Source organism: Rhincodon typus, chromosome 3, assembly GCF_021869965.1.
Source record: "Rhincodon typus isolate 14 chromosome 3, sRhiTyp1.1, whole genome shotgun sequence".
Classification (NCBI taxonomy): domain Eukaryota; kingdom Metazoa; phylum Chordata; class Chondrichthyes; order Orectolobiformes; family Rhincodontidae; genus Rhincodon; species Rhincodon typus.
In genome coordinates this window covers 127,840,547-127,861,919 of record NC_063334.1, presented here as the reverse complement: position 1 = coordinate 127,861,919, position 21,373 = coordinate 127,840,547, and the positions used below count along the sequence as shown (strand labels likewise).

The window sequence follows — 21,373 nt, the reverse complement described above, 5'->3', positions numbered from 1 at the left end:
TGATGCTTGGCCTGCTGTGTTCATCCAGCCCTGCACCTTGTTGTCTCGGATTCTCCAGCATCTGCAGTTCCTACTATAACTGTAAACTATTACCTATTTCTTTATTTTTCTACTATTCTATGAAGTAATGCTTATCTTTTTTTTAATCCCTCATTCCTCTTACTACTTTATATCTAAGCTTTTTTGTACCTAATAAACAAAAACAGAAATTGCTAGAATAGCTCAGCAGGTCTGGCAGAATCTGTGGAGAGAAATTAGTGTTAATGTTTCAGGTTGAGTGCCCCTTCCTCAGTATCTATGTATCTTGGTACCTAAGATGTCGCCATGTGTGGCAACATTATGGACTTTTGACTGTACTCCTGTACTTGAGTACAGCTGACAATAAAATCGAACATCTAAACTGAAATCTAAACTTGCTAAGCACTGTCCCATTGGACTTTGTGGGAACTTGCATTTCTTTTGTATATTTTGAGATTTTGACTCATTAGTGAAGTGAAACTATTGTTCTTTCATTCAGTATAATCAAATTTGATGTTGAGACACCAATTTCAAAGGAGTTACTTGAATTTCAAAGCGCAAAATGTGAATAAAATTAAACCAGCCAGTGGACTGTTGAATTATGGACCCCAGTGGTAAGTGTGTGATGAGATCGAGCACCATTAGGTATATTCATCCCAAAGAACTGGCTCAACCATTGTCACCAGACTTAAATAGCTAATTTCAAGCTGTGTCTCTTGCACAGTCATTCTGTTTGTAGCCAAATGTGGTGTATAATGATGTGAATGTTTTTGAGAGACAGTTGTCATAATTAGTCATTTACTTGAGAAAAGGTACAGGAAATTTATATATTTTGACAAACGTTTAAGGTGGAAGATTGTGCCATGTGGAGCCATTATTTCTAACACTTTATTCTTGTACTCCTGAATGCAGGTTCACCAGTTCAGTAACAAGTCGACAGAGATGGCTCTCCGAGTAGCTTCTCTTGATTACCTGGGAACCGTGGCAGCACGGCTGAGGAAAGATGCTGTATCCTGCAAAATGGACCGGGAGTCAATTGATCGGATACTCAAACAGGTGGGAGGGAGGTTTGGATGGTTACTTCTTAGGCAATAAGAGTGCTGCTCAGTCTTATGGAGTGTGTAGGAGCAGTACATTATAAGTTATCGTACATTCCACTGACGAGGCCATAATGTTCAGTCCTGGGGAGACCAATGTGAAGTCATGGGAGAGGTGGAAATGTGTGGGAATGTATAGGACTTACTGGAGTTGATATGTTTCTGTTGGGAGTTCAAATGTTTATTTAAAGAATAATGGACAGGAAATGCCTTTGGTCCATTGAGCCAGACCCATATATGCCAGACCCATGCATGCCAACATATGATTTGTTGGCTGAGAGAGACAATAAACCAAATTTAAAACTCAGATTTTTCACTACATAATGGCCTGAGGAATTGCCCTCCGAACCCTCAAGCAGTTGCACATAGTCTAGGACATTACTGTGGCTCTGAATTCACTGTCATATGCTTACCTAAGAGAGGTGATGTGCACCTCAGCTCATGTTTGAAGTTGTACAGCAAGTCGCCATTCAACGCATGAGCAAGCAGTCTATTTCAGAGATCTACCATTCTCTGGGAGAAGTACCACCTTCTGGTATCTAATCAGAACCTGGCCCTTTCATGACTTATTGAAATAAATTCTCTACTTGAACTCCATTTGTTCCTTTCATCTTATTAATTCAATTTGGAAAACTCCTGAGTCTACATTTACAAATATAAAGTAAGAATAAAAAGTGCAGAAGAAACTCGGCTGGCAGCTAGTTCAGCATTTATCACTCATTCCTAATTACTCGAGAAGGTGATGAGTCATATCTTTAAAGCATCCAACCGACTCGAGTGTCTTCAGAATAGAATGCCTAGATCTCTTTCTAACCACTTCTAATTCTGGTCTTACCTGTATGGTTGATGTATTGAGCAATGGCCATGTGAAATGTACAAAATCCTGTACTATTCCAAATTAAATATCACTTCCCCGTTACAAATTGCCAAGCTCAAGCAGCAGTCAAGCAAAGCCTATAATTGTACTTTCACAGATCTTTATCAGGTCATATTTCCAACGCACTTCTCAAGTCATAGCAATAGATTAGTCACAGCATAGGAAACAGAAAATAGGAGCAGAAATAGGCCATTCAGCTCTCAAACCTGCTCAGCCATTTAGTATGATCCTGGCTGATATCCTAATCAGTACCCTATTCCCACCATCTCCACGTACCTTTTGATCCCTTTATCTATAAGAACTATACTTAACTTGTTCTTGAAAACATTCAATGTTTTGGCTTCCGCCGCTTTCTGTGACACAGAAGGAGAACATTTGTTTCATCGCTACCATGTCATCTCTTAAACCATTCCAGTCAATTCAGTTGTTTTTTGCTCAAACCCTGCCAGTTTATTCCTTTCTCAAGTACCCATTAGAGTTTCTTTTAAAACCATTCATTGTTTCTACTTGGCCCGCCACTCATTAGCACAATTCCAGGTTATCAAAGTCACTATGTAGAGAAAGGTTTTTTCCTACATTTTCCCACCTTCATCCTCTGCTCCTTCACCCATTCGGCTAGCGGGAAGCTATTTTCCTTGTCTGCCTTAGCTAATCGGATCATAACATACCGGAGCAGAATTAAACCATTCTGCTCATCATTTGATCGTGGCTGATGTGTTTCTCATCCCCAGTCTCTTGCCTTCTCCCAGTAAACTTTGATTCCCCTTACTGATCAAGAAGCGATCTATGTCAGTCTTAAATACGTTCAATGACTTGGCCTCCACCGTCTTTTGCGGCAGTGAGTCTCACAGTTTCATCGCCCTCTGGCTGAAAAATGTTCCTCACCATCGCATCTCGTAGATCTCTGTTAAATTTCTCCTCGATCTCCTTTTCTCCAAGGAGAATAACTACTCCAACCTTGTCAACCTAACCTTGTAATTAAACTCCACATTCTCAAATTACTCTGGTATATCAGTTCTGCATCTTCGAGACCCTTGCATGTTCCCTAAAGCATGGTGATCAGAACTAGATGCAGTCTTTGAATTGGGGCCTAACTAGAGCTGGTAAATGTTCAGGGTAAGGTCCTGCTTTTGTACTCAATGTCTTTATTTATGAAGCTCAAAATCCAGTTGCTTTTTGAAAGAACGATGGACTCGATTCTCACCCTCACTCCCTCCGACCCTGCACACACTTTAGAGCAATGCTTTGGTTTTCGCATCCTATTCCTTCTGCCAAAATGCCTAATGCCCATGTTTTTCTGCAATGGAACATGAGATAAGGTATGAGATATGCTTCCATTGGCACTGATCATTATACAGAATAGTTCAAAGTTGTTACAGCACAGAATAACACCATTCACCCATCATGTCAGTATTGCTGTCCATAGGAGCAATTTGCTTGTGGCATTTCCCTACTTTCTACCTGGAGCCCTGCATGTTCTTCCTTTTCAGCTAACAAGACCATAAGAGACAGGAGCAGATGTGGGCCATTCAACCCATTGAGTTTGCACCACCATTCACAGAGATCATGATTGATTCACTAATCCTCAACTCCACTTTCTTGCTTTTTCTCTTGATTCTTTTATGAATGATCACTAATTCTCAAATATTCTAAATGACCCAGCCTCTGTTGTAAAGAATTCCCATATTGACTACCCTCAGAGATTAAAAAAATTGCTCCTCAACTCTCTTAAATGCGTGACCCTTATTTTTGAATGATGACCTCTAGTCCTAAACTGTCCCGCAAGCCGAAACAACCTCTCTAATCTACCTTGCCAAGTCCCTTAAACATTTTGTATGTTTTAATAAAGCTGCCTCTCATTCTTCTAAACTCCAATGAGCCCAAATCCAACCGACACAACTTCTCCTCATAAGAAAATTCCTGCATATCCAATCAACTTTTTCAGGACTTATTTCAATGCCATTATATCTTTCATTATATAAGGGGACCAAAAATATTCATGGTATTCCTTATTTCAACACTCTGATTTTCTTTAGTTAGCCAATCCTTCATCTGTGAAAATATATTTCTACCAACACCAACGTTCCCTCTATGTAGTGTGGCCAAGCAGGGACTCTGAGGTTCCACACACACAGCAACTGGTATGCTGACAAATCGGCTTCCAGTCACAGAAGCTGCTGCTGCACACAGACCTTGGAGGTCTGTTCAGCAACAGCAAAATTTGCAGGGAATGTAGCCCAGTAGCCTGGCTGTTACTAAGTAATCTTGTATTCAGCACCTTATGCCTTTTATAAAGCCAAATATACTACAAATACTGATTCCTGTTTATCCAGCGTGTTTATTACCATCTCAAAGGATTCTGATAAATTTGTTGGATATGGTTTTCCCTTCATGAAGCCGTACTGACGCTGCTTGATCATATTATGTATTTTTAAATGCATTCTTTATAATACACTCTGAAATTTATCTGATAACAGACATTAAGCTAACTCCCTTGTAATTACTTGGTTTTGTCTCCTTTCTTAAAAAATTGTGTTACGCAGTCAGCTTTCTGGTCCTCTGAGACTTTTCCAGATCTTAAGGATTATTGGAAGATGACTACCAGTATCTATGACCATCCACTAACTAATTCTCTTAATTTACTGGGATGCACAGCCTTTAGCCCCATTATTTCCCAAGTACTACTTTTCTCTAGTTATAGTTATTGTGTTTATTTCCTCCCTCCCTTTAGCCCCTTGATTATTTAGTATCTTTGGAATGCTGTTACTTTTTTTTTAAATGTATTCATCCGGATGTAGGCATCTCTGGCTAGGCCAGCATCTATTGCCCATCCCTAATTCCCCAGAAGGCAGTTAAGAGTCAACCACATCGCTGTGGGCCTGGAATCACATAGGCTAGACCAGGTAAGGACAGCACATTTCTGCCCTAAAGGATGTTAGTGAACCGGATGGGTTTTTCAGACAATTGGCAATGGATGGTTTCATAGTCATCAATAGACTCTTAATTATAGATTTTACAAAAATGAATTCAAATTTTACCAGCTTCCCCAGAATATGGTCTGGGTGTCTGGATTACTAGATGAGTGATAATCCCACTAGGCCAGCACCAAATCTACCATGAAGACTGCATAGTATTTATTCAATTCCTCTGCCATTTCCTGGTTTCCCATTGCTAGTTTAACCTCAAGGTTTATTTGAACCTTTGTTACCACTTTTGGCTTTTATAACTTCTGCAATCCTCTGATTTTTGCTGCCAAACCCATTTTCCCCACTCGAATCCACGTACCTCTACCTTCATTCCTTTGTAATCACCGTTATTTAAGTTTAGCACTGTTGTTTTAGACCCAAGTTTCTAACTCTCACATTGAATGTTGCATTCTACCGTGTCATTGTCTCCGTTTCTTCGGGGATCTTGTACTCCTCAGATATTTTCTTAAATTTGTATCATTATACAATGCCCGATCCAAACTAGCCTGCTCCACAAAATATTGTTCAAGCACCTGGCCCAAATACATGCTATGAATTCTTCCTTGTGGCTACCTCTACCAATTTGATTTTTCTAAACTACACGAATATTCAAGTCACCCATATTATAATATTGCCTTTTTTACATGTCTTCATTATGCCCTGATTTATTCTTTGTCGTACAGTATAGCTACTGTTAGGGGGCCTATACGCTCATCCCACCAGTCTATTCTACATCATCTGATGCTAGATAATTCCTTGCTATCCTATTTCTTCCAACCTGTATTAACAAAGCTACCCCACCACCCTTTCCTTGCCTGCCCTTTCAAAAATTTGTGTACCCTTGATTATTTAGTTCCCAACTTTGATCTCTTTGTAACCATGGATCTGTAATTGCTACGAAAATCATACCCAATAGCCTCTACTTTTGCCATTAATTCATTTATTTTATTGAATATTGTGGATTTAAGTAAAAAGCCATATGCTTTGCTTTTTTACCCTTTTCTCCCTTGACCCCATTTGCTGCTTTTTCTTTTTGTTTGCATTTTGCCTCTTCCAGCCCCACTCTGGGTATCATAGTCTAAATTGCTACCCTGCAATGCTGCCATATCTTCTTTGCTTTGTAAGTCTTTGGGTTGTGTGCACAGCCCAGACCGTAACGGAAGCCAACTGCAGAAAGGCTGCCAACATCATCAAAGACCCCTCCCACCCACGTAATACTCTTCTACAACCTCTTCTGTCAGGCAGAAGATACGGAAGCTCGGACACATGCACCAACAGGTTCAAGAACAGCTTCTTTGCCGTTATTAGACTGACGAATGGACTCTCTAGCTTCAAATAATGTTGATTTTGCTTTGCATACCTCCTGTGCAGTGCAACCTGAATGGCTCACTCTGTCTAAGCATCCTATGATCAGAATGCCCTTATTTACTATGATCTGCCTGTACTGCTTGCAAACAAAGCTTTTCACTGAAATTGGTTGCACGTGGTTACAATAAATCAAATCAAATCTATTCCACAGCTGGAGTTTAATAGACGGCTGTTGATTAAATGACCATCTAATGTGGAAACATTGAAGGTAGAAGGAGGCCTTTCAGCCCTTCGAGCTTGCTCTGCCATTCATCTCAATCTTGGCTGATTGTTCAACTCAATAGCCTAATCAAGATTTTTGAGAAGATTTGTAGCTCGGATTATTGATGCGGTTATTGACTTGCTCACCGAGCTGGTAAGTTTGTTTGCAGCTCAGTGAGCAAGTCAACAACTGTGTCAACAACCTGAACTACAAATCTTCTCAAAAACCTTGAACACCTACGGGCACAATGTGCTCAAACTAACCCAACGATGGGAAACGAATGCCATCTGACTGATCGCCACCTGCGAGCAACTTCACTTCCTACATGACTGCATCAGAAAACAGGTACTGCCACACAGTGTAAAATACAAGCCACTGCTAATCAACCCACAAGCACGGAAAACAGCTGAACAGAACGGCCGCAGAATGCTTCCAGTAATGATTAATGATGCCCACGACCGCTTTCACAAATATGAGCGGGAAATTGTGTGCTAAAAAACTTTTTAATCAAACTCAACCAGCCAAGAGTGCACCACAACACTAGAACGAGCCATTACCATGAAACGACAGAAGACCAAGACCAAGAAGGGACATGCCTTACAGGAAAAACTGACTAAACTTACCACAACAATGACACAGACAATGAGACACTTGGATGAGGAACCTTTCTGAGCCACTCTCGGACACTGAAAAAGCCGTTCTGGTACTAAACTACAAATCACAGAGACGCTAATAAAACTGACTTCCTAGATGCACTGGAATCCACATTAAAAAAACAACAGACTCTCCGAAGAAACCCAACAAACTGTCAAGACCAATAGTAGCCCTAATACACAGCAGGAGGAGTGAAGAGAACACATTCAACGCTCTACGGAGGAAAGCCCTACAAGGACTTGAGAGTCAGGAACATTGTAATCTTGCCAGCTGCAAAGGCGTGTGATTGCCATACTAAACAGAACACAATACATCAAGAAAGTGAAGACTTTACTCGCAGATGCCAACACCAACCAACAGATGGCGACAAACCCAAAACCACAAACTGGAAAATCGTACTGTAACCACCCTGAGGAATCTACACAAAATAGGTGAAATTAACAAATTTGATTACCAGAGAATGAAACCAGAGGGATCAAACACACCCTACTTCAATGGGCTCCCCAAATACACAAGCCGGATGTCCCCCTCAGACCAGTAGTCTTACTTCCAAGTGCACCGACATACACACTAGCGGAAGAACTACAAAGGAGACTGAAACACCTCAAACCACTCCATCCAAGAATTCCTCAACATCATCAAGGAAACCAAAATAGATGAGGATGAGATCATGGTCCCCTTCGACGTGACTGCAGTATTTACCTCCATAAATGTTTCCCCAAGCTAAGGAAACACTAGCCTCTCTACTAGACGGATCAGGGATACAGACACTCAATAACACCGGCACTCTCAAACTAGGGGATCTGTGCCTCACAACCCACTTCACCTTCAATGGCAAGGTATCCGGACAAATCAGCAAAACACCCATGGGATCACTGATATCAGGATTAATAGCAGAAGCCATAACACAAAGACTGTCATCGACAGCCCTTCCCACCATCCAACCAAAACTATGGATCCACTATGTGGATGACACGTTTGTCGTTATCAAATCCTCTAAACTGGAGGAAACCCATCTACTCCTAAACAACATCCTCACTGGCATAAAATTCACCAGGGAAGAGGATAACAACAACAGACTTCCCTTCCTGGATGTAATGGTCAAACGTAAGGCCAATGGTGAGCTCTAGACCAGCATACACAGGAAGGCCACCAATGAGGATCGGGTACAATAGCGATCATCCCAGTACCCACAACGGAACTGCATGAAAACACTGGTCAAATGAGGTGCAACACACTGCAGCATTCCAGAGCTGCGCAAAGCCAAGGAAGAACACCTATACAGCGTTGCTGGACACAACGGTTACCCGAAAAGTGTAGTACGTCAATACCTACACAACAAACCACAACAGGAAGACACAACACATCCAGAGGCACTAGTTACCCTACCGTACATTAAGGACATACCGAAATTACCACCAGATTACTCTGCCCCCAAGGAATCATGATAGCCCACAACCAACAGCTACTGAAGAGAATTAAGGATCTGACAACCACAACTAACAGACTGCAAGTCAACTTAACAGCTTGGCAAGCAAGTCAGCAACTGCAGTAGCGTAATCCTGCTTTCTCCCCATAACCTCTGATCCCATTTGCCCCAAGTACAATATCTAGCTGCCTCTCGAATACATTCATTGTTTTGGCATCAACTGCTTCTTGTGGTAATGAATTCCACAGGCTCACCACTCTTTGGGTGAAGAAAAGTCTCCTCACCTCTGTCCTAAATCGTCTTCCCCGAATCCTCAGACTTTGACCCCTGGTTCTGGAAACACCCACCATTGGGTACATCCTTCCTGCATCTACCCAGTCTGGTCCTGTTAGAATTTTATAAGTCTGAGATCTCCCCTCATTCGTCTGAACTCCAGTGAAAACGATCCTAACCTAGTCAATCTCTCCTCATATGTCAGTCCCACAACCCCTGGAATCAGCCTGGTAAACTTTTGCTGCACTCCTCGACAGCAAGAACATCCTTCCTCAAAAGGATACCAAAATTGGACACAATATTCCAGATGCGGCCTCACCAAGGCCCCTATAACTGCAACAATGCATTCCCTGCTCCCGTACTTGCAACCTCCCGCAATGAAGGCCAACATACCATTTGCCTCCTTTCCTACCTGTTGCACCTGAATGCTTACCTTCAGCGACTGGTGCATAAGGACATCCAGGTCCCGCTGCACACTCCCCTGTCCCAATTTACAGCCGTTCAGTTAATAATATGCCTTATTGTTTTTGCTTCTGAAGTGAATAACCTCACATTTATCCAAATTATACTGTATCAGCCATTGATTTGCCCCCTCACCCAACCTGTCCAGATCATGTTGAAGGATCTCTTCATCCTTGTTACAGTTCATCCTCCCACGCAAATTGGTATCTTCTGCAAACTTTGTTACATCTTGTTCCCTTATCCAAATCATTAATATTATATTGTGAATAGCTGGGATTCCAACACAGTTCCCTGTGACACCCCAGTAGTTATTGTCTGCCAATTTGAAAAGGACCTATTAATTCCTACGCCTCGTTTCCTTTCCGACAACCAGTTTTCTATCCCTCTCAATACGCTTCCCCCAATCTCATGAGCTTTAATCTTGCACAATAATCTGTTACGTGGGACTTTGTCGAGCGCTCTCTGAAAATCCAAATATACCACATCAACTGGCTCCCCCTTGTCAGCTCTAGTAGTTACAAAAGAACATAAGAACAAGGAGCAGGAGTAGGCCATCTGGCCCCTCGAGCCAGCCCCTCCATTCAATAAGATCATGGTTGATCTTTTTGAGACTCAGCTCCACTTACCTGCCCGCACACCATAACCCTTAATTCCTTTACTGTTCAAAAATTTATCTAGCCTTGCCTTAAAAACATTCAGCGAGGTAGCTTCAACCGCTTCATTGGGCAGCGAATTCCACAGATTCACAACCCTTTGGGTGAAGAAGTTCCTCCTGACCTCAGTCCTACATCTGCTTCCCTTTATTTTGAGGCTATGCCCCCGAGTTCTAGTTTCACCTGCTAGTGGAAACAACCTCCCTGCCTCCAACTTATCTATTCCCTTTATAATCTTGTATGTTACTATAAGATCTCCCCTAATTCTTCTGAATTCCAATGAGTGTAATCGCAGCCTACTCAGTCTCTCCTTGTAATCCAACCCTCTGAACTCTGGAATCAACCAAGTGAATCTCCTCTGCACCCCCTCCAGTGCTAGTATATCCCTTCTCAAGTAAGGAGACCGAAACTGCACACAGTACTTAAGGTGTGGCCTCACCAGGACCCTATATAGCTGCAGCATAGCCTCCCTGTTTTTAAACTCCATCCCTCGAGCAATGACAGACAAAATTCCATTTGCCTTTTTAATTACCTGCTGCACCTGCAATCCTACTTTTAGCGATTCATGCACAAGGACACCCAAGTCCGTCTGTACAGCAGCGTGCTGCAATTTTTTACCATTTAAAACATAGTCCATTTTGCTGTTATTCCTACCAAAGTGGATGACCTCACACTTATCAACATTGTACTCCATCTGCCAGATCTTTGCTCACTCACTTAGACTATCTATATCCCTCTGCAAACTTTCAGTGTCTTCTGCACACTTTGCTCTACCACTCACCTTAGTGTCATCTGCAAATTTTGACACACCACACTTAGTCCCCAACTCCAAATCATCTATGTAAATTGTAAATAATTGCGGTCCCAACACTGATCCCTGATACACATCTTCATAGAATTCCAACAAATTTGTCAAGCATGATTTCCCCTTCATAAATCCACGCTGACTCTGTCTGATCTTGCCGCTACTTTCTAAGTGTTCTGCCATAAAGTCCTTGATAATAGATTGGAGAATTTTCCCCACTACTTATGCTGGGCTCATAGGTCTATAATTTCCTGTTTTCTCTCTACCTCCCTTTTTAAATGTTGGAGTGACATTGGAACAGCCCTTGCAGTTTGGACAGTAGCTGGCGTCTATGGAATCCTGGAAGATGACCACCAATGTATCCACTATTTCTAGAGCCACTTCCTTAAGTACCCTGGGATGGAGATTATGAGGCCCTGGGGATTTATCTGCCTTTAATCCCATCAATTTTCCTGGCACCATTTCTGTACTAATATTGATCTCCCTCATTTCTTCCCTGTCACTAAATCTTGCATTCTCCAACATTTCTGATATCTGATTTGTGCCCTCTTTTGTGAAGACAGAACCAAAGTATGTATTTAGTTGCTCAGCCATTTCTTTGTCCCCTACTATGCATTTCCCCGTTTCTGTCTGTAGGGGACCTACATTTGTCTTCACCATTCTCTTTCCCTTCACGTACCTATAGAAACTCTTAGTGTCAGTCTTTTTTTGTACTGTATTTTCCCCTTTTTAGTCAATCTCTTGGTCCTCCTTTGCTGAATTTTAAACTCCCAATCCTGTGATTTATTATTTTTCTTGGCCAATGTGTATACTTCTTCCTTGGATCCTTTGTAAACCATTGGATTGGCCCTCTTACACATTTTGCTTTGGTGCCAGACAAAAATAAACAACTGTTGCAGTTCCCCCATGCATTCCTTGAATGTTTGCCATTGCCTATCCACTGTCATCCCTTTAACTCTCCCCAATCTATCAAGGCCAACTCACGCCTCATATCCTCGAAGTTTCCTTTATTAAGGTTCAGCACCCTAGTCTCCAAATCAACAACCTCACTCTCCATCTTAATAAAAAAAAAATTCTATCATGTTATGGTTGCTCTTCCCCAAGCTGTCTTGCACACCTAGATTGGCAATGATTCCCTTTTCATTACACAATACCTAGTCTAAGATGGCCTGTTCTCTGGTTGATTCCTCCACATAATGGTCAAGAAAACCATCCTGTATATATTCCAGGAATTCCTCCTGTACGGCATTGTGGCTAATTGGATTTGCCCAGTCTACGTGCAGATTAAAATCCGCCATGATCACCGAAGTTTCCTTATCACATGCAGCTCCAATTTCCTGTTTAATGCCATTTCCAACATCACCATTGCAGTTTGGGGGCCTGTATGTGACACCTACTAATGCTTTTTTGCCCCCTTGGTATTTCTTGTCTTTTCCCATGCAGACTCCACACTTTCAGAGTTAATATCTTTTCTCACTATTGTGTTTATTTCCTCTTTAATCAGGAATGTCACTCTGCCACCTTTTCCTTTTTGTCTTCCTTCCTTAATACTGAATATCCTGGGACATTCAATTCCCATCCGTGGACACCCTGCAGCCATGTCTTTGTAATCCCAATTATATCGTACCTGTTAACGTCTATCTGCATGATTAGTTCATCCACTTTATTGCAGATGCTCTGTGCGTTAAGGCACAAGCCTTTAAGCTTCAATTTTTAACAATGTTTGCCTCGTTCTTATTTTTCTCAATGGGCCTATGTGAATTCTGTCCTTGGTTTCTCTGCCTATTGCTCTTCTTATTCCTTTTTCTAATTTTTGTTTTTGTCCTTGCTCCCTCCTTCTCTGACTCCTTACATAGGTTCTCAGCCCCCGGCATATTAATTTAAACCCTCCCCAACCCCTGTAGCAAACACTCTCCCTAGGACATCAGTCCCAAACCTGCCCAGGTACAACTCAACCAATTTTTACAGATCCCACCTCCTCTAGAACCGATCCCAGAGCCCCAGGGATCTGAAACCGTCCCCCTGACACCATCTGTTCAGCCACGTATTCATCCAATATATCCTGTCATTTCTTCTCTGACTAGCATGTGGCACTGATAGTAATCCTGAGATCACTGCTTTTGAGATCTGATTTCTTAACTTTCTTCCTGGCTCCCTGTATTCTGCTTTTAGGACCTCATGGCTTTTTTTACTTATGTCATTAGTACCAGTGTGTACCAAGACCACTGACTGTTCACCCTCCCCCCTCCAGAATGTCCTGTACCCGCTCTGAGACATCCTTGACCCTAGCACCAGGGAGGCAACATACCATGCTGGAGTCTTGTTTACTACCACAGAAACACCTGTCTATTCCCTTAAAATTGAATTCTGTATAACTGTTCCCTGGCACACATTTTACCCCTCTCCTCTGCAGCACCAACTGTGGTGCAACGAGTTTGGCTGCTGCAGCTTTCCCCAGCGAGGTCATTCCTCTCAACAGTATCCAGATTGGTATAAAAACTGAAAGAACTACGAATGTAGTAAATTGGGAACAAAAACAGAAGTTGCTGGAAAAGCTCAGCAGGGCTGGCAGTATCTGTGAAGAAAAATTCAGAGTCTTTTTCTTCACAGATGCTGCCAGACCTGCTGAGCTTTTCCAGCAACTACCAAAATGATGTTAACAAGGTGTAGAGCTGGATGAACACAGCAGGCCAAGCAGCATCAGAGGAGCAGGAAAGCTGACGTTTCGGGCTCTACCAAAATGAGGTATCTGTTTTGCAGGGGAATGGCCACAGGAGATTTCTACACTACCTGCCTGTTTCTCTTGCTCTGTCTGGTGGTTACCCATTCCCTTCCTGTCTGCCATGTGACTACCTCTCTATGTGTACTTTGCACGATACTCTCTGTCTCACAGATGCTCTGTAGTTTCTCCAGCCACCGCTGCAGCTCTGAAACCTGAGCTTCCAGAAGCTGCAGCTGGAGACGCTTCCTGCACTCTGATGTGGAGGACTGGAACTGTCCCCAGCCTGCCACATAGAGTAAGAGGAGCAAACCAAGACTTTGAGCTCTCCTGCCATGGTTTACCTCTTTAAATTTAACCTTGGAGAATACTTTATATTACGTTAAATCAAATCCAGTTATCTGTGGCCCTTCTTTCCTGGTCCATGTACTACCCTTACAGATTAGAAACCAAAAAAAGTTCTATAAGTTCTATAAGTGTTGGAAGTTGTAAGGACTTACCTGCCTTACCCTGCTACTCCCCAATCAGCTCTCTCCCACCTAGTCACCTGCAGCAAGGCAAGAGCACTCACTTCCCTTGCTTGTGGTCCTCACAGTGACTCTTTTTTTCAGTTGTTGGAGGAGGGAGGGAGGGAAATACTGAAGTAGTGTTTGGTGTTTAACTGTCCCTTGACAACACTCCTTCTACAAACCACTGTTCGGTAGTGCTGATTGAGCATGTAAGGTCATAAGCAACTGGAGCAGTAAACTGCCATTTGGTCCCTTTATGTGTGCTTTACCACTCCAAAAGATCATGACTGGAGTTAATTGGCTTTATCTTCAATTTTGTACCTGCCCTTAATAATACATGGCTCCCTTGCAGATAAGAAGTTAAAACCATCTCCATCTTAATCTTAAATACAAATAATTGTAAAATTTAATAACCCTCTGAAACGGACTAAAATTGGCATATCTGCTTCCTAAGTGGGAGACTCCTATTTTGTCCCACCTGTTTCTAGATTTTCATGGAAGGGAAGAGAGTCCTCTCAGCATCTACCCTATCAAGCCCTCTCAGAATCTTCTTTTTCAATTATATCTTGTCTTCTGCTTACAAACTCCGATGAATATAAGTCCAACCTGCTGGATCTTTCCTGATAAAACAAAGCCATTCCTCCCAGGAATCAACTGAATGAACTTCCTTCGACCTGTTTACAATGCAAGTGTAAAACTTAATAAAAAGATCAAAATTGAACAAGTACTTCCAAGTATGACTTTATACAGTCATAGAACTACTTCCTCACTTTTACTTCCATCCATCTTGCAGAAAAGACCAATATTTAATTTGCCTTCCTAATTCCATGCTAACTTTATAATTTATGTCGAAGCGCACCTAAATTTCTCTCAATGTAGCATTCTTCCATCTATCTCGATTTAAATAATACTCTGCTTTACTGTTCTTCCTGCCAAAGTGCACAAATTCACATTTTCCCATATAAATACTCTGTCTGCCAGGTCCTTATCCACTTACTTAATGTCCCTTTGCAGACTCCATGTGTCCTCACAACGTGCTTTCTTAATATTTTTTTTTTAAATATTGTCACTAATCTTGGTGTAATGCAGGCGGTCCCTTAAGTAATCATGTAGATTGTAAATAATTGAAATTCATGACTGATCTTTGGCAAACTGCAATTAGTGAAGTATCAATCTGAAAATTATTCATTACCCATAATCAGCCTTCTTATCCATTCTAATACATTGCCACCACACTATGACCTTTTTATTTTGTATATAAATATTTTGTGGCATCTTATCAAATGCCTTTTGAATATCCACATACGTTAGATATTCTGGTTGCCTTTTATCCAGTCTGCTTGTTCTATCCTCGAAGAACTTTAATAAATTTATCAAACGTGATTTCCCTTTTACAGACTGATTCCTGGGATTGCCCTAAGCAGAGTGTTTGAGGAGACTAAGTATATAATTCTTATATGTATGAGAAGTGATCTCATGGAGGCATACAAAAGTCTTGCAGGATTCAACTGGGTAGGTACAGGAAGAATTTTTCCCTGGCTGGAGTGTAGAACAAGGGGATGCAGTATCAGAATGAGAGATGTCAGCTAAGACTGAGATGAGGAATTTTTTCACTCAGTTTGATAATCTTAAGAATATTCTCCCCAGAGGACTTTTAAACCCCAATCATTGAGTATATTCAAGATAGTGGTCAATAGTTTTCTAGCAATATGGTTACAGTGTTGGAGAATATTTTTGAGATAGCATATCGGAGATGAGCCAGTTGAATGCTGGAGTAAACTCGTCTACCTATCTCAGCACACTCCAGAGCTCATCCACTCACTGCCACTGCTTTCTCCGTGAATTGCTATAAACGTGCCCTCTGACTTTCCATCTTGCCTCCTGTGAAAATAATTTCTCCCCATTTTGACTAATGCTCATGATTTTTGAGTATTGCTCTAAACTCCCCAAAACTGTTTAGCCAGCACCTTCAAATATGTAACCATCTAGAAGGCCAAGAGGAGTAGATACATAGAAGTACCGTCATCTTCAACTAACCCTCTAAATCTCTCTGAATCCTGACTTGGAACTGTATCACTGTTCTTTCACTATTGCTTTGTCAACGTTCCTGGAGTTTCATTCCTAACAGCCGTCTGACTGTCCTTTCACCCCAAGGATAACTGGTTCAAGGAGGTAGTTTGCCATGACGTTCTCCAGTGCTGTGTTGGAAGTGATGGCCTAGTGACCTTGGGATTAAAGGTCTTATGATAACTGTGAAACACTGTAAATAAACGCTAAGGTGGCTAAACATTAGCCCGCCTGCGTCATGGTTCTGGGACCCGGGTTCGATTCCAGCCTTGGGTGATTCTTAGAATCTCTACAGTGTGGAAACAGGCCCTTTGGCCCAACAAGTCCACACTGACCTTCAGAGCATCCCATCCAGACCCATCCCCCTATAACCCACCTAATCTACACATCCCTGACCACTACGGGAAATTTAGCATGGTCAATCCACCTAACCTGCACATCTTTGGACTGTGGGAGGAAACCAGAGCACCTGGAGGCAACCCATGGAGACACCGGGAGAATGTGCAAACTCCACACAGACAGTTGCCCAAGGGTAGAATCAAACCTGGGCCCCGGCACTATGAGGCAGCAGTGCTAACCACTGAGCCACCATGCCACCCGTCCACATTGTCTGTGTGGAGTTTGCACATTCTCCCCTTGTCTGCATGGGTTTCTGCCGGGTGCTCTGGTTTCCTTCCACAGTCCAAAAATGTGCAAGTCAGGTGGATTTGCCATAACAAATTGCCCAGTAGTGTTCAGGGATTTGCAAGTTTTGTGAAGGGTTAGGATTTGGGGAAGGAGGGTGATGGTGGGTCTTGAAGGGATGCTTTTTGGAGGGTCTGTGCGGACTCAATGGTCCGAATGGCGTATTTCCGCACTATAGGGATTCTATGATTGCAAATTGGTGTAAAAACCCATTTGGTTCACAAATATCCTTCAGGAAAGGAAACTGTTGCTCTGGTACCTACATGTGACTGCAAACTCTCTGAGTTGGCCTAGTAAGCAAGGGCAACTAGTTATGGGCAATAAATGCTGGTCTAGTCAGTGACTTATATTCAGTAAATGAATAAAAATCTCTTTCTTTTTGTTGGAGAAGAGGCCCATTTTCTCAAATATTTTCATGAGAATTGAAGTTTCTCATCCCTTTATCATTATCTGTCCCCTCTCTAAAGCCTTCATATCCTTTGTAATGTCTCTAGTTGAGACTAAATCACTGTTTTATATGTAGTCACTGGATGAACGTCTCTGTTATTGGATGAAGATCGAGTAAATTTTTAATTAATTGAATGTGACCACTTTCTGTCACCTTGAGGAAATGATGATGAGCAACCTTGAAATGTTGAAGTCCATCTAGTGTACATAACCCCACAGATCCTGTCAGGAATCAAGTTCTGGGAGTTTGATCCAGCAATAATGATACAGTTCCAAATCAAAGTGGTGAGTGGCTTGGAGGGGAACTCGTAGGTGGTGGTGTTCCCATGTATCTGCTACCCTGGTCCTTCTAAATAGTAGTGGTATTGGACTGGAAGGTGCTATCTAAGAAGCCTTACTGCAGTGCATGTTGTAGATGGTACACATTGCTGCTACTGTGTGCTGGTGCAAGTTGAGGTTGAGGAATTTGTGATATTAGATGTTATTAGATTTTGCAGTTTCTGGAATAATCTAGTGTGGATGCTTGCTAATGGTTATCATCCTACAGGTTTCAGGGATAGAAGATGAAGTTCAGCAGCTGCAGAAAGCATTGCTGGATTACCTGGATGAGAATACAGAGACTGACCCCTCGCTAATGGTAAGTGAAATCTAGCTGCTCAGTATATTTATGTAGGGGAATTCAGGTTATCCTTTTGGTGCCTGGGTGTGGGTGGCTAGCTGCATGAGTGTGTTGAGGGGTTAATAGGTGGGCTAGGTTTGGACAAGATTCATGGGTGGATTAGTGTTAGGCTGGGCTGATGGGTGCATGGGTTAGGGTTAGACCGAGCTGGTGGGGTTGGTTAGGGTTAGGCTGGGCTAGGCCTAGGGGATGAGTACTGAGGATGTTAGGGGACTTTCTATTCTTTCCAAAAACTAAAATCTTCATTAATGACATCAATGCCTGGAGTGTAAAATTTTGTATTACCTTCCATGGGATTGACTACATTCCTGTAGAGAGAATGTTAATGAGAGACAGAGTCTAAGAGCTGCTGATGGAACTGTGACAATTCCCATTTTGCATTGTAAACTGGATTCAGTGAAAAATCCAGTTCAGTCTGATATTCTGCCACAGATCCTGCAGTAAGTTCGTGTTTATTTTTAAGTTCGCTAGGAAGTTTTACATTGCACAGTGGTTTCGTGACACTACAATGGAGACAGAAAAGGCAATGAAGTCACAGAATCAGAAAGATGACGATTCCTCAGATGGAGCACAACATGCTAAGGAGGTAGAATCTACAGGCGAGATCATGCAAAGAGCAGAAAAACGCAAGAAGTTTCTTCGCTCTGTCATCAAAACTGCCCCAGCTCAATTTAGCACGCTGAGGTAAGCTGCGTGGGTTGGGGGGGCTATATTCAAAAGTGGACAATGGACTGACCCTGCAGGGTGGTTTAGTTATGAGCACGTGAATACACTTTATAGTGCAGTATAGGGCTTGAATTGATTTCCTACTTCTGCTCTTGGTTTTGTTCCAATCCAATGTGATCATATCTGAGCTGTTAGTTCAACATCACTTTCCTACCCTGGCTCCATATTTCTTGATTCCCTAAGAGATCAGCAAAGCCATACGAGAATGAATACTTCATCATTTTTTGTTAAGGAGCAAGTGACTGACAAGATAACAGCAGCAGCGAAATGAACATAGAACAGTACAGCACAGTATAGGCCCTTCGGCCCACAATGTTGTGCCGACCTATTATCCTACTCTGAGATCAAACTAACCTGCATTCCCTCCATTTTACTATCATCCATGTGCCTATCCAAGAGTCACTTAAAAGTCTCTAAGGTATCTGACTCCACTACCACTGCAGGCAGTGCATTCCACACACCTACCATTCTCTGACATCTCCCCTATACCTTCCTCCAATCACCTTAAAATTATGTCCCTTGTAATAGTCATTTCCGCCCTGGGAAAAAGTCTCTGGCTATCCACCCTATGTATGCCTGTCATCATCTTGTACAAATTGGTCAAGATAAAGGATGGGAGAAACTAAAGGATAGGTTTGCTGCAAAGGTTGGCTATGCTTGAAATAGATAAATTGCCTGGGCTGATAACTAGCATTCCGGGTTGAGGAAGTGGGGATGGTAATTGAGAAGAGCTTGCTATAGTGTTACAAAATTTCTAGATGACTTCAAGCGGAGGAAAACTGATCATTACTGTCAATCCTTATCTGGACACCATTATTTTGTGCAGCTTCATTGTTACCCGTAAGCCTCTTATGTTAAAAGGAAAATAACTCTACTTATCCAATCTTTCCTCATAATTTCCTCATTTTCTGAAAAAGGGTTCTGACCCAAAACATCAGCTTTCCTGCTCCTCTGATGCTGCCTGGCCTGCTGTGTTCCTCCAGCTCCACGGTGCGTTATTTCTGTTTCCCCATAATTGCATTTTTTAAGCCCTGGCAACATTTTTGTAAATTTCCTTTACACTGTCTGCAGAGCATTTGCATCCTTGCAGTGCATGAATGCAGTGACCAGAACTTTAAACAGAATTCTAGCTGCAGCCTGGCCTGTGACTTGTATATCCCAGCATTAGATCCCCATTTTGTATTCTATAACTCATACTGTACAGAGAGGCATTTAATATGCTTTCTTTACCACTATATCCATCTTTCTGGCTATTTTCAAGGACTTGTGGATGTGCAGTCTGAGGTTTAAATGCAAATCATTATGAGCATTATGATTTATGATCCAGCTGATGTTATTACCAGGCAAGTCACAACGCTGGAGTTTAGAAGAATGAGGTGGGGCAATCTCATCGAAACTTAAAAAAATTCCAACAGGACTAACCAGACTAAATGCAGGAAGGATGTTGACAATGACTGAAGAGTCCCAAACCAGGGGTCACAGTCTAAGGATAAGAGCATTAAAAACGGGAAACCCTTCAGGTTTAGAGAGAGTGTAGATGGGGTGCCTAAAAAAACAAATTAGGAGAACAAAGAGAGGCCATAAAATATCTTTGGCAGATAGGGTTAAGGAAAACCCCGAGCTTTTTATAATTATATTAAGAGCAAGAGAATTACAGGGAAAGAGTGGGGCCTATTCGAGACCAACAGAATAATCTGTGCGTGGAGCTAGAGGATGTGGGTCAGGCCTTACATGAATTTTTCTCATTTGTATTCACAAAGGAGAAAGGCATTGCAGTTGGAGAGGCTGTACAACATGTTAAGATTAAAAAGGAGGTGATATTAGATGTTTCGGTGGGCATAAAGCTGCACAAATTCCTAAGGCCTGATGAGACGTATTTCAGGCTTCTATAGGAGAACAAGCGAGGAGATTGCTGGGGCCCTGGTGGATATATTTAATACATCACTGGCTGCAGGTGAAGTACCAGATGACTGGAGGAGAGGTAATATGATTTCTTTGCTCAAGAGTGGCAGCAGGGATAGGCAAGGTAATTACAGACCAGTTAGTCTGATGTCAGTGGTAGGAAAATTTTTGAAAAAGTTCTGAGGGACAGAATTAATCAATACTTGCAAAAGCAAGAATAGTCAGCATCGGATGGTAAGAACTGCCGATGCTGGAGTCAGAAATAACATCGTGTGGAGCTGGAGGAACACAGCAGGCCAGGCAGCCTCAGAGGAGCAGGAAAGCTGACGTTTCCGGTCAGGACCCTTCAGAATTATAGTCAGCATGGATTTGTTAGAGCGAGATCCTATCTAACTAATTTAAGTTTTTTGAAAATGTGATCAAATATATTGATCAGGGTAGTGCAGTTGATGTGGTTTACACGGAGTTCAGTAAGGCCTTTGACAACATGGAAGGCTGGTCCAAAAATGTAATGTCTATGGGATCTAAGGCAAATTGACAAACTGGATCCAAAATTGGCTTGGAAATACAAAGCAAAGGGTGATGTTGATGAGTTGTTTTTGTAATTGAAAGCTTATGACTGGCAGTATACTACAAGGATTGATGTTGAGACCCTTGCTGTTTAGAATGCACATTAATGACTTGCAAGCAAATGTAGAAGGTATAATTAGTAAGTTTGCGGATGATGCAAAATTTGGCATTATTGATAGTGATGGGGATAGTCTGAAGCTACAGTACGATATTGATCAGCTGATAAATTAGGCAGTGCAATGGCAGGTTTTAGGAGGCCTAATAAA

At 42.0% G+C, this 21,373-nt stretch overlaps 1 protein-coding gene across 1 annotated transcript in view; it reads left to right on the top strand.

The window, feature by feature from the left end:
- nipblb (NIPBL cohesin loading factor b) overlaps positions 1 to 21,373 on the top strand; it is a 437,039-nt gene that overhangs the window by 239,932 nt on the left and 175,734 nt on the right. Inside the window, exons 23-25 of the mRNA XM_048594301.1 lie at positions 931 to 1,074; positions 17,778 to 17,867; positions 18,373 to 18,593. Of these exons, the coding sequence (XP_048450258.1) occupies positions 931 to 1,074; positions 17,778 to 17,867; positions 18,373 to 18,593 (455 nt within the window). The remainder of the gene's footprint in view (positions 1 to 930; positions 1,075 to 17,777; positions 17,868 to 18,372; positions 18,594 to 21,373) is intronic.